General features: G+C 26.9%; 1 protein-coding gene across 2 annotated transcripts; it reads left to right on the forward strand.

The window, feature by feature from the left end:
* Positions 1-13293: 13293 nt before the first annotated feature.
* Positions 13294-18280, forward strand: LOC113547750 (vesicle-associated membrane protein-associated protein B). Of its 2 annotated transcripts, none has more exons than XM_026948227.1 (6): positions 13294-13986; positions 16501-16653; positions 16874-16989; positions 17186-17296; positions 17359-17466; positions 17523-18278. In XM_026948227.1, the coding sequence occupies exons 1-6, from the start codon at positions 13926-13928 to the stop codon at positions 17694-17696; spliced, it is 723 nt and encodes a 240-aa protein (XP_026804028.1). In that variant the 5' UTR covers positions 13294-13925; the 3' UTR covers positions 17697-18278. The 2 variants fall into 2 exon arrangements, with proteins under 2 accessions (XP_026804028.1, XP_026804029.1); XM_026948228.1 differs by lacking the exon at positions 13294-13986 and adding an exon at positions 16057-16112 and having other exon boundaries at positions 17523-18280.
* The last annotated feature ends 5 nt before the right edge of the window (positions 18281-18285 follow it).

Raw genomic sequence — 18285 nt, forward strand, 5'->3', positions numbered from 1 at the left:
TGCGCCACACACGCCAACCGGTTTTTTACGACGTGCCGCGGCACATGGGTACCGCGTCCAAAGACAATGAAGCGCACGCACGCGCAACCGCGTACTCATACATTGCCGCCCGCACACAGAAACTTGTGAGCGAAGGGTCAATCGCATTCTTCACCTCCCCGCGAACGATTTTCTCGTACTTTTCTGTCTCCTCGTCACATATCGGTGTTCTTTTGTTAACGTGCGTCACCCACACACACACGCGCACACCGCGGCGGCGGTCACGTTCAAGGCTAATGTAAATATTATAATATATTATACATTTTATTTAATTGTATCTGTATATATCATAATATTATTGTTATAGCATAATTATTCCGCAGCCGTCGAGCCTCTGATGTGTACCTTGTGCCAGTGGTGTAGCCAGGATTATTCTTGAGGGGGGTTACTTCTGCCCCATCATCCAATGGCGTCGCAGGAGGAGGGGGGCTAACGGGCTGAAGCCCCGTATTATTATTTTTGTTTTTAAATCTACTAACGATTTAATATAGCGTGTAAATTTATTAGAGCCACGGATTAAGATATTAATAAATATTATATAGGTATTATATTATCTTATAGGCTGTGATTACGACCACAGTCCATAGATGGGTATTTATAATTTTATTTTATTATAACATAAATTTATATATAATTTTTTCATATATTTTTTGTTTATTTTTTGCTTAATTTAAGTAAGAAATAAAAAAGCAACTATTTTAATTTTTAAGCCAATGCACTTGTTACAACAGAGTAATTTTTATTTTTAAGCTTCCCCCCCTCATTGCAAAATCCTGCGTACGCCACTGCCTTCAGCCTTCCATATGACTACGCCACTGCCTTGTGCATTTTAATTTTTCGAAACTTTCTTATTTTTTTCATATTTTAGTTCATTACAATTGCACATTTTCAGCCTATAAAATAGTCTTCATCTCAATTTTTTCTTTGATAATGAATTTATTCAAGTTTTGATTATTGTGATTTTTAAGTAGTATACATATAGATCCGACCTCTCTCACGTGGTTCAAAAATTTATAATATTTATAATATATAAATAAAACTTACATTTTTATTTAAATTTAACATACTCGTAAACCTCAAAAAAAAAAAAAAGCCAAGGAGGATTTGACACCCTGATTACCCTCCGTGATTACGTTAATGATGTGTAATAATTAATACAGAATAAGTACTAATGATTCTAATTCATTATGCGGTTGTAGGTGAAATGCGGCATTACATGTTATTTATTATACCACAGACCAGTAAATTCCAACTCAACGTTTTGTATAATCCTAGTATATAATCTATAAGTGGCGACCCGAGTAACTATATTGCTAATTATTATTTATGATACATTTATTGCGTTTAAATTATCCACATAGATTAGGCTATTTTTTGGATTTTTACAACACCATAGACTATTTTCACTGATCACTTTTCGGTAATACAATCAGTTGAATATGATTAGATTGTGATATAAAAACTGACTATATTTTTTAAAACTACACATTTCACTGGACGCCAGATTTTTTTCCCAATATTTGAGCATAATTAATTCATTAATTGCTAGATGTGACTGTATCATTAACAGCTGTGAAAATTTGCACTCAAAATTAAATAATTTGTTATACTAATAAGTTGTAAAATCATTGCAAATAGTTTATGTTTTTTTTTCTAATAAACAATATACTGAAGTCATTTTTATTATATTCCATTATGGACTGTAGATTTCGATAATTTGCTCTCAATAAATGTTTTTTTTACTTGCATTTTATTTATTCACTTTTTTCCATTTGCTTCTTTTTACTTGCTATTTTTTCTACGTAAACTCACTCCACATACCGTAGTACAGTGACGTATTTATGGGGGCCCCTCCCCTTGAAATGAAAAACACAACTATTTAAAATAGTGTATCTCCTCCCTCCTACCGCCCAAAAATCCAAATATACGTATATAATCGGCCACCTCCGAAATGAAAACCTATATACGCTACTGCTGTAGTAAACCACTTGTTGTATACAGTTCGCTATAAGAACTCTTTTAGAACTTCCGTAAGGAACTAACCAGTTATCTTCTTTGACAAAACCTCTTTAGTCTTTAAGTTAGGTATTACAACTGTGGGACTTTCCTATTTGTATATTTTAAAATTTGATACTTTTTGGTTCATATATTTTTAATATTTTAAAATGTATTTAAAAAAAAACTAATTATTGCACCATATCTTATATACGGATTGAAGTTATTCAAAAATAATAATAAAAAATAAAAAATACAGAAAACGATGCCTGCAGAAAATTAGACATTATAGATAGACAGAGTGTGATAATTTTTTTCCACGTTATAAATATATAAATAAATAAAATAACAAAAATAGTATATTACTTGAGTTATTCCTTATTACAATATTATTTATAAACTAAATCACACAAGCTATATTATTATGGTTAATAACCATTGATTATAGATTGTTAACAAAATATATAGCTTAAAACATTGTACTTTTTTATAGTTATTCATTAGTTCATTTTGTGGCAAATTGTATTTAATTTTTACATTTAATTCTATACTTAAATTTTGTGATAGTAATGATTTTGCGAAATGTGTAGATATTATTATAGACCTACTATATTATTTTATTATCAGGTTTATGATGGTATCTATGTAGTTTATAACATTATTAGTCATTACCATTTATTATTGTTAATATTCACGTATGTTTATAGAATTGATTTATTCATAATATAAGTAACAATAATTTGAAATCCACTGCAATTGCAAAAACTTTAAAAAAAAACGCAGTATAAAAACTGAGTCTGAAATTAATGTTATTTTTTTTGTTAAACATTGTAACGTGTTTAACCTTGAATTGTCGAGGTTGTTCATGCCCTTATAATTACTGTAGCAACTATGTAGTACCTATAATAATACAGTAGCAAAAATTACCATTTAGATAGGCTAAATTACAAACTGAATTATGTAGGCACTACTGGCTATACCTAAGTACCTATAAAGACCAAACTATATTTAAGACTTTGAAAGTATTGACGTATTTATTAGCAAACATTCTTTTTCTTTATATAAAGTAGGTATTTACATATACTTACTTAGTGTTATTAAACACGATAGTGTATATTATATTACTTAATGTGTACAGTACACTATTTAGTATTTAAATTACCTATATAAATCAATAAAATCTGAAATCGTATTATTATGATATTTTATTACAATCGAATAATTAATAAATATTAATAATGACTACCTATGTAGTAATGTACCTATTATAATATAGGAATTAAGTGTTTATAATTTATGTTTTTCTATGAATAAGTACCTAATTCTACCATATAATGTGTCTATGTCTAGTTAAGAGAAAACCAAAAATAATTCAAATTCTGTTAAATTTTTTTGATTTTACACTTATAATTCATATATTTACATACAGTGTGAGTGTTTAATTGTATATATGTTACGTCAGTATTGGTAAAATTAAATTTAAATATATATATATGCATGATTATTTTTTTCTTAATTATTTAGTCATTATTCATATATAAATACATTTTATAATTTAATAATTTTTAACTTTTATTATTAGCACCAGATGTGAATACTATACTAATACTATACTAACTTTATATTTAGATAACTTTCAATTAATTTGTGATCTAGTAAGGTGAGTCAAATAATAAGGGAAATTATACCACAAAATGTATTTATTTTACTTTAAAACTAAAATAAATATTTGGTAATAATATTTAACATATTTTGCTTCAGATTTAAATTGACATAATGGTGAAAAAAATAAAGGAACATAGGCGCCGTCAGGAATTTTGTTTTGGAGATGCATCGTGTATAGTATACTCTAATTTCTAAATAACGATTACATTATTTTAGTTAAATACATAGGAATAATTTTTGACGAGAAGAGGATTTAAAAAAATTAAATTGAGGAATTTGGAAAATCCTAGGCGTCTACAATTATTATTTAAAAAATAGGTATTTATTTTATTTTAATGTAAAATAAAATGTTTTCAATTTTATTCTTTAAAAAAAAAAAACCAGCGGAGTGCAAGTGCACCCCCTTGTGGCGCCTCTGTAAGGGAATACAATATTAGAATTGTGCAAAAAACAAATTAATAATTTCTAAAACGTACAATACAATAATATGACTGAAGGCATTAACTAAAGTGGAAAATTTAAAAATTAATTTTTAAGAATTTTATTTATATTAATAACTTAAATAAAACGAAAAAATTGTTTGATTTCTACGTGAAGTATAACAAAAACACTAAAACACACCAATAAATTGATTAAGTTAACAATATTAATATATTATTATAATTATTTTCACAATTAAAAATTATTCATTAATGTATATTATGTATAAATTTGTATCTAATATTTAAAATGAATAAAAAAAATCAAGGTATACTGAATATATTATGTACAAAAAATTTTTAATTTAATTTTAAGGTTGATTGTGCTGTGAAGTAATATAGATATTTTTTTAGAAAAAAACTAACTTAAATTTTTATATTTTATTACTTCTAGTAAGAATGTAAGATACTATTTTCCTAACGTTAGTCACTATAACAATACAATATAACAAGACGTTTAAAGTAATAAAGTAGGTATAGCAATTAGTATAAGTTCACCTATATAGTAAATGCATACAATATATCATAACTCCTAAAATTAATTTTACATTTAGAAACTTAGAAACTAACTAATAATTGGCTAATTTGTCTACGTAATGGAAATTCGACTAGTTGAAAAAATTACTAATTTTACTCAGTCGTGTAAAATGATATTAATGACAACACACACAAGACCTACAAGAGTATAATTTTACTTGATCAGCGTTTTCTGTTGGCTAGTCGACTACTGGTTTTTGGATAGACTTCTGTATAATATAATGATACTATAATATAGATGCATGTAAAATAATATAATAATTATTGTAATGCCGAATGCGCATTATGAATAGCCTACTGCACAGGTATATTTCATGAACTTGTCGATGTTTAAAATATTAAGTTAATCTGTAATTTATATATTGAGTAAACGCAAGTGTACCTAAATAAATAATGTGTATTATTTATTTATTTTTAAATTTTACAAAATATTCCACTCATTATTATCATAATTTATTTTTTGATACTTTTTCTAAGTATTTAATACGCTATTTACACTTTTCAATACCAATTGCTAAGTACAAATAAAAACGTTATACATTTTTTAAATTTAACGTAAACATAAAATAATAAATATTAGTTTTTATAGTCTTATCGTAGGTATGTAAAAGTGAAAACAAAAGTCGAAAATATCGTGCAGAGACACGCAATTAAATTCTTTAACGAAAGTACGTCATCGCTGGATTAATCATTGTATGATGTGCCACTTTTAAAAATACATGGGAATGTTTCACTACATATAAAGAGTAGTGAATAGGTAATAAAACAAAATGTATAATCTGCTTTCTATTAATTGCTCTTTGCGTTTTTCAAAGTGTGATAAAAAGTAAAAATTAATAAGTATATAATATATCTAAAAAGTAATAAAGAAATAATTTAATTGATTACGACAGGGAAGTTTTGAACTGTTATTATTGATTCTTTACTGAATTGAAAACAATGAAATAATAGAAGTTTAAAAATGTATTAAAGTTAAAATAATAAAATCATTTTCCTAAAATGTATTTCTATATTTTCTAAACGATTTTAGTCCGCGATGTCGAAACATACTTCAGATTCGAATTACCGCAAAAATATGAACTACCAGGTACCTATATATATTGCACATATATTTTAAAATTCTTCTACAAAGAAGTTAAAAATAAAACTAAATGCCATTCTTACCTTAATGAAAGCAATATCACTTCTCACTAGCTGCTGTTAATGGTAAATGGGGCAATTACATGCACCAATCAACGGCGTTTGTCTGGAAGTATATATATATATATAAATTCTGCAAGTCTGCTCCTGGACACAGTATTATGGTTTACAACTTTGGCGGAAAATTATTTTTCACTTGAACTATATTAAAATATATTATGGATCGAAAATGAACTGTCTGATGATTGAATTGTATTTAATATAAATATTGCGTAAAACTACGCAAGAACCCGTAGAGTAAAGTCTTGGACGTAACAATATAAACCACGTGTGGCGTATGCAATACAATATATTATAATAATAAAATAGCCTATAAGACTACGACGACGAAACGAACGCACGAAATCAAAACCGGTGGTAACGGTGCGACTAGAACCGCCGCTATGGCCAATGACGATGTTAACGTGAACAAATATATATATACAGCAATATTACAATCGATTTGAAACTGACAAAATCAAGAGGTAGAATGAGCTATACGACTTGTAGCAAAACGGTCGATTCGAACTGATGCGTCGGACACGACTATAGGTAAATCGTCGTTGAGCGTTTTCCGCGCGTGAGCGCTTATGATATTGTGTAATAACTTGGTGGCGGCTGTACCATTTCTCTCTCTTACACTCACTCTCTTTCGCTCACACATACATATTCCTCTCCCTCACTACCAGGCGAATATCAACCGCCAAACGACGACGCCGCCGCAGAACTGTGAGACTGTGATACGTATATGTATATAACATATTGTTATGTATATTTAGAGGTAAAGAAGGAGAGGGGTTAGATTAGGTTAAACTAAGTCTGGTTTTCGATTGCCGAGGAAGTAACGCGCGCAAGAATCACCCTGTATGGCTGAATGTATCTAGGTACGTCGTCTACGTCACCATGTTATATGCCGACAGAGCGACGTGTCGTCTTTCTGAGTGCGACTAGCGGGGTCATCGGACCGAGAAAAACCAGCGCGCCGCATGTCAAAGGGGCTACCGGAATTTACGTGATACGATGTGACGAACGCGCCCTACTCGTCCCGCGACAGCCTTGTCGCACAAATGATCTTTATTGCTACGTGCGCTGTTACCCGCAGGATATAAAGTGGCCAGCGAGTAAACAGAAAGGTACGATTAGGACATTAGGTCCTCTTACCTCCAAAACCAAAAAGAGGTGTCCATTTTTATGTATTTACTTCAAAAGGTACGCTGCTACTACGATCAAATTATAAACTAATATTAATATTCTAGATTTTAAATAATATTATGTACCTAGTTGTTATGATTGATGAAACATTGGAAACATTTATTTATTTTCGAAAATGTATCTTCATTATTGTTTTATCAATAGGCAAGAATAAAAGAAATATATTTTATTTTGATTGTGGTATAGAATTGTACTTAGTACTTACGTTGCCTAGTGAACTGCAATCATATTTTGGATTCTTTCATTGCTTGGTCAGCTTCTGGGCTTTATTTAAATATAAGTACAATATAATTGATTTCTATAGTAAATTAATAATTGTCATATCATTTTCCAAAAGTTTTATTTTAAATATGTGAACACTATAGCTGTGTTGAGTATATTAGTATATTACTTAGCTCAGCGCCGCGACCGCGGCGTTGGATATATAATAGAATAATTATGAGTATGATACTATGATGTATCTTATATAGTACTTACATTGCATATTTTTAGTCGATTCCAAAATATAGCTAAGCCCTAAGTGAGATAGAAATCCATTTCACTTACTGGATATTATAAAAATATGTTATTTTTATTTTTACATATAATTGAAATCAAAAAATAGGTACTGTATTATTTAATGTTTGGAGTTTTTTTAGATCATTATTATTGAGTTTATTTGTAAAATTTCCTAGAATATGTTAATTTTTTATGTTGTTTTATAATTGGTCCATACCGTACTCCTTAGCTTTAAATTTTGTCAACGAAAATTTTGGGTCTTATTTATTGTTTATCAGTTATCATTTATTATCAATTTACTATCACGATTGATTTTTTTTATAAATTCATAACACAATAGTTTTACAGAATATTTTTAATCATATTTCGATATTTTTGTAGCATTCAACATCATATTAATCAATACAAGGATTATGTTTTTAAAAGCATATTTCATTATAACTGTTTATAGATCATATCATTATAAATACTATCTCTATAATATAATATAATATATATATAATACATAGCATATTAATATATTATAAATATTAAAATGTTATATGTATGCTATCTAGATTTAGCAGTAGTATTCAAAATATCATACTCTTCCCTGTTATTTATTGATTATTACCATTTACAACTGTATACGGTTGTTAGTTGTTGTTACGAAACAATATCATAATAATACGCTCCCTTCACTCATCACGTGATATAATTGGTGCACTTGTGTAAATTCTTACGCATTTAAATATGATTATAATTAGTAGGTATTAGGTATAGGTAAAATTATTTATAATAATGGCTGCATAACTTAGGTCACACAATATAGATTTAAATATATTAAATGTATAGTCAATAATAGGGACAGAGGGAAGGTACAATTCTTATTCTATATTATATAATCAAACTTAAAAAATTTGTTCAAAAATTTATTGAACCTTTTTTCAGTTATTATATTCTTAATTATACGATTTAAAATGATAGCGGAGACTGGGGAGAAGCTAATCGACAAACCACTTCTATAGTTCTATGCATACATGTGTTTTATCCATCTTAAAAACATACTCGTTAGAAAATTTATGTTCTCCAGACTTCCAAAGTGCCCTCTCTACATTGCCACCAGTGAAACAGTTCACAGTTGAAGCTATGGCCTATGACTTATGAGTATGAAATTAAATCAGTAGTTTCGTTTTATGAAGAAGATAATTTTACAAAATAATTAACACAATTATTTATCATCTAAATATGTAATTTTGTCCAAATTTTAAATGCAAATGTCAATAAAAAAATTGTGTTTGTAAATTTTTTTTTTTGATTTTTTGATTTTAGAATAAACTGTTTATGAATGATGCTTACAAGTAATTACAAATTATATTATATTATTTCAATAATCAGGTTGCAATATACTATAGTGACATCACCACAGTATATATTACCCAATTACTGATGGATATAGAATTTTATTTTTAGTGGTTGTTGATACCTAAGTTACACAGTTTTTTATGCAGGTGGTTACAAATGATTACAAATTGCATAACTAAATTTCAAATGAATTGTATTATATATTTAGATTTTTTTATTTTATTTTCACCCTTAATACCCTACCCTCATTGTTATCTACAGATTTCGTTTACGAGATACGATCCAGTACCTATATTATTGTCATAAAGCAATACGAATATGTAAATATGAGATATTATTGGTGTTAATGTATTATAATACTTATATGTTATATAGGTATTAGGTACCCATGTGTATAGATAACCCATTATTAGTTAACGCTTTTTGAACATATAGAACAAAAGAATTATGGACAAAAAAATATATTATCAAATAGGTATTCAAGGATATTATATTAAACGATTAGTAGAGGCCTTTATTCTTTCCGGAGTCAGGTTAGATTAGTTCCTAGCCCTGACCATACATAATGGTAAACTAATGTAGCGATCTTTGGCAACTGTTGTCGTCACGCAAATGATAATAGGAAAAATAATTTCAGAAATAATTTAAAGCACTTTGTATGTAAAACAATAAAAGGTTAAAATAATTGGTAAAATAAAATACTTTTAAATAATTATCATTTATCTGGTAGACATCTTTATAATACTGCAGTGTATCGCACAACATAATATTAGTTAATTACAGTTAGTATACTTATAATAGTATACATTGCACTTGTACATTAATCACCTTTATTTTAACTTACTATTTTACAATATAATTTTGATGTGTGCTAACATTTCTATTTAAACTACAACTTCAATATCTTCATTAATGTAATATTTAATCGTGAAAATTGTTCAACCCACAAAATGCAAAAAGTAAAATAGCATAAATATTAAAATAAAGCTGTAATTAAAAAGTAAAAAGCAAAAAAAAATACATCCTAATCTTTCTAATGGTTTACTTTTCTAATAATTTTAAAAGTTATTTTAGTGACAGTGACTAAATGAAAATAAAAACCCAATGAACATTGAGCGTAGAACAATTATTTGCTGTAACATACTTACATAGTTACATACACTATTACAAGTAAACTACCAATGCTAAATTTAATATATTATTTATTTATTTTCATTAGAGAACAATTTACTATTATAACTATTATATATTAATTATATAAGTTGTGACTACCTATGACGTGTAAATAGTAACTAGTTGCAATAGTTGTATTTTCTTAAAATTAATAGGTATACATTTTTATTAAATTATAAAAATATAAATTAAATATTAGGTTTATATTTATTTTTTTGTAAGAATCTTTAACATATACCTATGTGAATATTATGATTACATTATTAATATAACTAAACTATATGTCTATATAACATATTTGTTATAAAATATTTATTGAATAGTAAGTTGCATTAAAGCCCATGTACATTAAGTTTTTTTTAATTGATATTATATGTGAAAATGTATTAATTTACAAATTATATTAAAATACATAAATACATATTGAAATACGAGTATCTACTAATATATCTCTAGACTTACTCTCTAGTAGTTAGTATCTATTTGTAAATATAAATATATGTGTATTAACAGAAATCTTTAAATAAGTAATTTAGATTCCTATTTTTAAACAGTAAGCACCTATAAACTATTAAAATAATTAAATACACATTATTGCCGATTGGTCAATAACAGGTCTTAAAATATATTATAATGTATAATCACTCTACATAATATTTTAACGTCATATTATTTTGTAAAAATTTCACATTTATAATAATTTGGCAATAGTGTAACTAATCATATTATATATATTAATTACTTTAATGTTATGTGTATAAGTGAATGGATAGATCTATGATGAATAATTTTCAATTTATTAATATAAAGTATGAAAAATAACTATTTTGTGTACATTCCAATTAAAATATATATTATCAAATATTAATAATAAAATATAGGTATATTTCATTCTGACTTTTACGCCCCTGAACTATGACAATCACATCAAACTCTAACCGTGCCCGTAGCGGTTCTGCATGCGCCATGCACATATCTTTCTAAATTATCTTATTTGAATTTGCATCGAAACATTTTTGTGGTGTATATATAAATTATAATTTAAACTTTGTAAGTCTATATATAAGACTATCAGACTATATAACACCTAAACATATAACTTATAAGTAAATTATAATAATTATGTACGCATTTATCATTATGTTATATTATAATCCTAACCATTGATTTAATATAATCATATAATTTATATTATACAATCAATGGTAAACTAATAACTATTATAATCTCATGATATAAATAATATTATCTATATATACATTTATGAATTTATATTATTTATAATATAATTTATTAATTATTATAGTCTATACTCTATACTGATATTATGGATATTAATTAATAAATATTTACATATTATATCGAGCTTTACTCTAACCCTTCCCTTTTAGCGCAGGGTGGGTTCTAAAAACTATAGGTTGATTCTATTATAAATTACTTATAGTTAGGTACCTCTACACTAACAAATAGTGAATCACAATAACATATTAATATATTAAGAGGAGCCACAAATTCATATTTCGAGTGTAAAAAGACTAACAAGGGCGGATACAGTGGTCCTAAACGGGGGAGGGGTAATTTGTTAGTTAACAACTGAAAAAAGGTAATCATCTATTTGAAAATAACTTTGTTGGGAATATATGATACTTTTTTTTGTGAACGGGGGGGGAAATTGCCCTCATTGCTCCTCCCCCCCCTTGTATCCGCCCTTGAAGACTAAAAACACGTTTTAAGGAGACAGACACCATTCAGTATATAATACATTTATAATAAAATATTCAAACTTAACAAAACTATTGCAGAATTAATTGATACCTAAATCTAATATGTAACACATAATTTAAATTACAAACTTTTTTAAATAGATACAAAATGATGTCCTTTTCGTATTCTTTAATTAGTTTACCGTTAATCTAAAGAATACAACTTAAATGACTAATGGTACTATAGTAAATGCCACACTGCTAATAATAATAATAATATATATAACACCGTCTCAAGCAGATAAGCTGAATCAGTAATTGGTATTTCGGTTTTATCAATATAACTCCTATACTCTATAGTCCTGTAATTACTAATTAGTAAATAATAAAAACTTACTAATTGAATTAGACAATGTTAGTAATTATAAATTACATATTAAATTAATGAAATGCTAAATTTAAACTCAGGCCACTGATATCACAGTACTTTATTAAAGTTTGTAACTATGCATATTACATATAGGTACTTACCTACATTAAACAATTAAATGCCTTGAACTAATATATATTTGTTTTATTGTATTTGTATTGTTTATTTAAGTCCACTAGCTTTAATTTTACTTGTTATTAAAATGACATGCAAGTTAATTGTTCCAAATATTTTTATATATCATAAATAATAGGCTTTCCATTACTTATTGCACTTAATAAGTTAAAAATGTATAGGATACACATTTGGAAGACATAGTGTCAATGGATGCTCCATTCCCTCGTGTTTTTCAAGTCTTGTACAAACGTTAACTAATTTACTTATCGTATTAATTGCGTATATAAATTTTAAATATCTATTAAAAGTAATAATAATAAAGAATACATATTGTATATAATTACATAAATAATTGTTCGTCTATAATAATATCTATCTATATAATAGTTGGTACATACTGTGGTTGCCTATTTTACTGTTAAATAATGAAAATGTTGCTTTATTAAGTGGCTAGTTAAAGCATAAATGAATGCCCATCACTACATGTAGACCGCTGAAAAACTCATTTACGACTTTACGAGTATCTGTAAAAAATGATTGATTTTAGAGTTGAAATAAATTTATATTTATATAATTTATATTATATTGAGTACATTTACATTTCTTAATATAGTTTAAGTTCTATTCAATATGTGAATTGTATTTATATGTACCTATATTAGCGAAATACTAAAATACGTTTTAAAAAGTATCATTGAAAAATATCTTTACAATACGAAGAAGTATAAATTAATAAACATAACTACAAAACTAGAGTTTGTCGCTCGCAGCTTGCACACCAGCAAGCCCGCCAATATCAAGTCACCATGCATGGAGGTAACTTTGGACGACCACGGTTGTGGTATACTACAGTTTTTCATAACCTCATAGCAACAGCTGCTGCTACTGGTGTATTGGTGTTCTAGTCAAACAGACGGTTCTACTTGTATTATTGTTTTTTTTCTAATCATCAGACATCAAGCTTTCCTCTACGGGCTTTGCGGCTCTGCTCAGGCCTCTACGACTTGGCACTTGCGTATTAGTCAACCATACTACCACAGTAAATTTTCTGGTTTCTTTTTTTCAATACTTTTTTCGGTGTCGCGTCTCCCAACGTCTACCGCACGACAACATTTCAAATTCCGACCGTCGAACCGTCGAACGTTCTGCTCTGACTTACAGACATACGGTCCACCGGTCGGTCATTTGTCACCACCGTCCTTTTCTTGTGTGTGTGTGTTGTGTGTGTGTGCGTGTGCGTGTGTGTGTTTGTGCGCGTATTTTACATACTGTGTGCCCAGCGACGTTTTGCAACGTTCGCGCGAACGTGTGTGTGTGTGTGTTGCGTTTGTGTGCGTGTTCCTTTGAGGTGCGCGCCCGCGCGTGTGTGTGTCAATTCATATCGGCTATCACTTAACAGCGGCTTAGCGACTCGAGCAATATATCAGCATTCAATAGAAGCAGCAGCAGCTACCATCGTCGCCACTTTCTCCGGTTCATTCTCGTCTGCGAACATAAGATTGACGACAGCTTTACCACCGTTTTGATAATACCACTCGTCTTGAGCAACGAACCATGTCGTCAAAGATCGAACAGATATTATTCATCGAGCCGCCGCACGAGCTCAAATTCAAAGGTTAGTAACACTCGGCACTAAACCGATGATTTGTGGGTTTCTCTATGTATGTGTGTATGTGTGTCTATTGTTTTGGGACATTTTAGGAGAGAACCATTCTGATACGCCTTTTGATATATAGTCAAGACTCTTATAGCTACTCATGAGTTGGGTATACCAAAGAATATGTTTTATTGCAAGTAGATACCCCAGAGCAAAAATTTGGTTTAGCGACTTAATCGCTAATGCTTGATAAACTTATCAAGCATACTTGATACAATGATACATGTTAGCATTTACCACACAATCATCCGTTTATTATTTTACTACTCTATTGATTACTGTTAGTTCCATTTCTATTCCATCGCAACCCTTTTTTTGTTTTTCAAACTAAATATGACATATGAATGTTATATGATGTTCATTTATGTTGAAATTTTAAATACTAATTACCGTGTTTCCATTATTTTGTTTTATCTATTTTTTTTGTTGTGCCTTTGAACAACAAAAATATAGTTTTATTTCTATGTAATAGGTATAAATTGATACATGCTACTTAAGTTTTAAATTAATATTCATTACTTTGATCTTCCTAGTGAGTAAATTTACTACAGTTAGTTACTTATTTAATAATACTTCTTAACTTTTCTAGTCATTTTCTCAGTCATTACTAACAAATTTAAAATTAATGATTTCATTTTTATTTGAATTATCTACTAAATTATTTGAGTTGTAAGATTGTGTACCATTGTTAAATAATGATAAATAAAGGAGATTACATTAATATATTACTAGTAAATTAAGTTTTTAATTAGAAATATTTTTATTTAATGAAATAATAATTTATGAGATTGGTAGGTAATTAGGTTAATTTTAGTTTTTTCATAACTGACATTTTCACTGTTTATGTAACTTTATATAGGTACCTATTTAACTTAGGAATTCTAATTTAATGTTATTTTTTTACAGAATATTTTTTTAAATATTAAATTTTTGTAAATCAATTTTTATTAGCAATTAAAGATATCTTTATGTACTCTGGTCATATCAAGAAATTTCTAAATAAACTTAATTTTATGTAGAATACAAAATAGTTAAAAGAATAAATCATTACAATATTTTTAAAAACTACCTACCTAGAATTTAAATAAAAATGTACCATAAATAATAGATAAAAAATTTAAATATAATATAATAAAATAATATATATATATATTAATATATTAATATTAATTTATATTATTTATAATATTTTATATTATAAATATTTTATAATTTTTTAATTGACTTATTTATTATAGACAATACATTAACTGTAGTCATATGATTAATAATTTAAAAAATGGACTTAGAATTATTTCTTTGTATATATGGCAAATGCCACTACCGAATACTATATAATTAATTTGCAATGATAATGAAAATGGTTTTTTTTTTTTTAACTTTTATGCTGCTATATGTCAAATACTATAGTGGTATGATTCTATAGTTATAAATAATATGATTCCAGTCAAAAGCTTTACATTCCTATTGTTATATTATTTAATAACTAACTAAAATGTAAAATCCGTGTTATATTTACTATACATAATTAAATATATTTACATAATTTAAGATAATTCTTTATTTTTAATTTATGGTATAGTTTAAGATTTGAGAGTCATAATTAAAAATAGTAGCTTGGTATGTGAAAAGTTAATTATTTTATATTTTTATCTTATCGTAAATTCTTAAGAGGGCGTCATACCTACATATTGTGTTGTCTCTGTTTTACTAACATACAACATAACAAATTTGTGTTAAGCAGAACTCATTTTGTCATGTTAGCTTTAATATTAGAGTAAATTTACCTATTATAAAATTTTAAGGTAAGAATATTATCTAGACAATGACATATGAATTTACTGATATTATTATTTTAAAGTGAATTATGAACATTTTAAAGTTGCAAAATTTTACATAGCTGTAACTTACTTTAAAATAATAATATCATTAAAAGCATATGTCATTGTCTAGATAATATTCTTACTTTTAAATTTGGTAATAGGTAAATTTACTTTAACATTATAGCTAACACCACAAAATGTATTCTCCTGAACAAAAATTGGTTATGATGTACGTTAGTAAGACAGAGACAACATATGCAGGTATGGCGTTTTCTTAATGTATAGGTAAAGGCAATGATTCTGAACATTAATTGTCCTAAAAAATCTTTTAAGCCATAATATAGGCTTATAAAATAAAATGGATGTTATTTTAAATTATTATTTAACATATCATAAAATTATCTAATTAATCTTAATATATTAAGATTATCAAAATATGTTAAGTGTATAAGCTATTAGATCATAATTTTCATAATAGAATAATTAACTAACAACAAATTTAGCTTAAAGGTATATTAACATATCCAAAGCTCTGTGGACTTTTGAATAAAGTTTTACAAAATATTTTAATTATAAATTTATGTAATTTAAGAAACCATAATACACTTATATAATATATTTAACTACTTGTTTTGTTTTGTTTTTTTAGGTCCATTTACTGAACCAGTTCAAACCATAATGTCTTTGAAAAATCCAAGTGAAAAAAAAGTGGCTTTCAAAATAAAAACTACTGCACCTAAACGTTATTGCGTAAGACCAAATTGTGGCGAACTTGCTCCTAAAGAAAAGGCAGAAATTTCAGGTATCTATGAATAAATGTACATAAATATTTTTATTGATTTGTATTGGATCTTTAAATTAACAATCCTTTTCAGATTTTTTTCCTTTTTGTCTGATTAATTTTTATTACTAAGCTTATTTACCATTTTATAATATTTTAATGAACCTTAAAAAATATTTTCCCCCTATATGATTGTTCTAACTTGCGTTTTGTTGGTGTGTGTTATGACTTTGTTATCCAGTAATATTGCAACCATTCGACTATGATGCCAATGAAAGAAATAAACACAAGTTTTTGGTACAGACTGTTGTTATCGATCCTGTTGCTGATTATGGTGAAGATGGCAAAACTTTTCAGGTTATTTATATGTTTCATAACAATTTTTAAGTCAAAACATAATAACAAAATATTTTTATCAGATTGAAAAAAAAAATCTAAAATATTGTAAATTTAATCTTGTTTTTCTTTTACTTTTTTAGAATATACTTATAATAAATCTAAAATATAAATTAAATTATAATTTAAACAATAACAAATATTTATTTCGTTACAGTGGAGAGATGTCGAAGAAGGTAGAATAATGGATTCTAAACTAAAATGCTCGTTTGAAATGCCTACAGTTGAACAGTTATTAGAATCTAAAAACATTCATGATGATACTACAGTAAATTATTTTGATTAGTCCAATTCGATAAATCTTATAACTTTCAAATATTTTTTAAACAGGCTGTACTAGAAACAAATACTGAAACAGAATTACAAAAAGCAACCACTGAAGTAAAAGAATTACGTGAGGAAGAAACAATCTTAAGACAAGAAAATATGAAATTGAAAGTAAGATTTTAATGATATCATAATTTACATTTTATTTTTAATTTAATTTTTTATAGGAAGAATTATTGCAACTTCAATATGAACTTAAAAACCAGCAATCTCAAAAACGTTCTGTTGGTGGTAGTCAGCATTTGGATATGCAAAACAGAAATGCCAATATCACTCTGATGGTTGGTTTGGCGATAGTAGTAGCATTGTTGGGTATTATCGCTGGAAAATATGTATTTTAGTAAGATATTTTAATTTTACATTTGAAAAAGAAAACATTTTAATTTGAAAATAAATATATAATATTAATTTATAAAACAAAAAGCAAAAAATTGTATTTCAAATTTTTAATGCAAATTCTTTGTGCATAGTCCTATCTATTAAGGTTCATAAAAATAACATTAATATATATATAATATATATAATATATATATATATATATATATAATTAAGTGGCCATTAATGATTATAATCCAATATCCTATAAATATTCATGCGCATATTAATTTGGAAAAATATGTAATAAAAAACCTTTCTTTATGCACAGATCAATTAGCTTATAAACCCGTTATGGTGCAGGTAATTAGTTAAAGATTATTTGGTTATTGTTTTTTTTCTCCTGTGAAAGTTATTTTTTTTTTTAATTTGTTTGAATTTTTAAAACTGGTAAATATCCTTAACAGCTAAATATATTGGATTACTGTTATTCTCTCTTTCTATCTTTTTTCTAATAGACTTATATTGTATACAAACAAAGTGTATTATCTTTATTCTAAAACATATGTTTTATCTGTCAGTTCCAACTGTTTGTATTTATTTTTTAATAATAAA

Source organism: Rhopalosiphum maidis, chromosome 4 (assembly GCF_003676215.2).
Source record: "Rhopalosiphum maidis isolate BTI-1 chromosome 4, ASM367621v3, whole genome shotgun sequence".
Lineage (NCBI taxonomy): Eukaryota > Metazoa > Arthropoda > Insecta > Hemiptera > Aphididae > Rhopalosiphum > Rhopalosiphum maidis.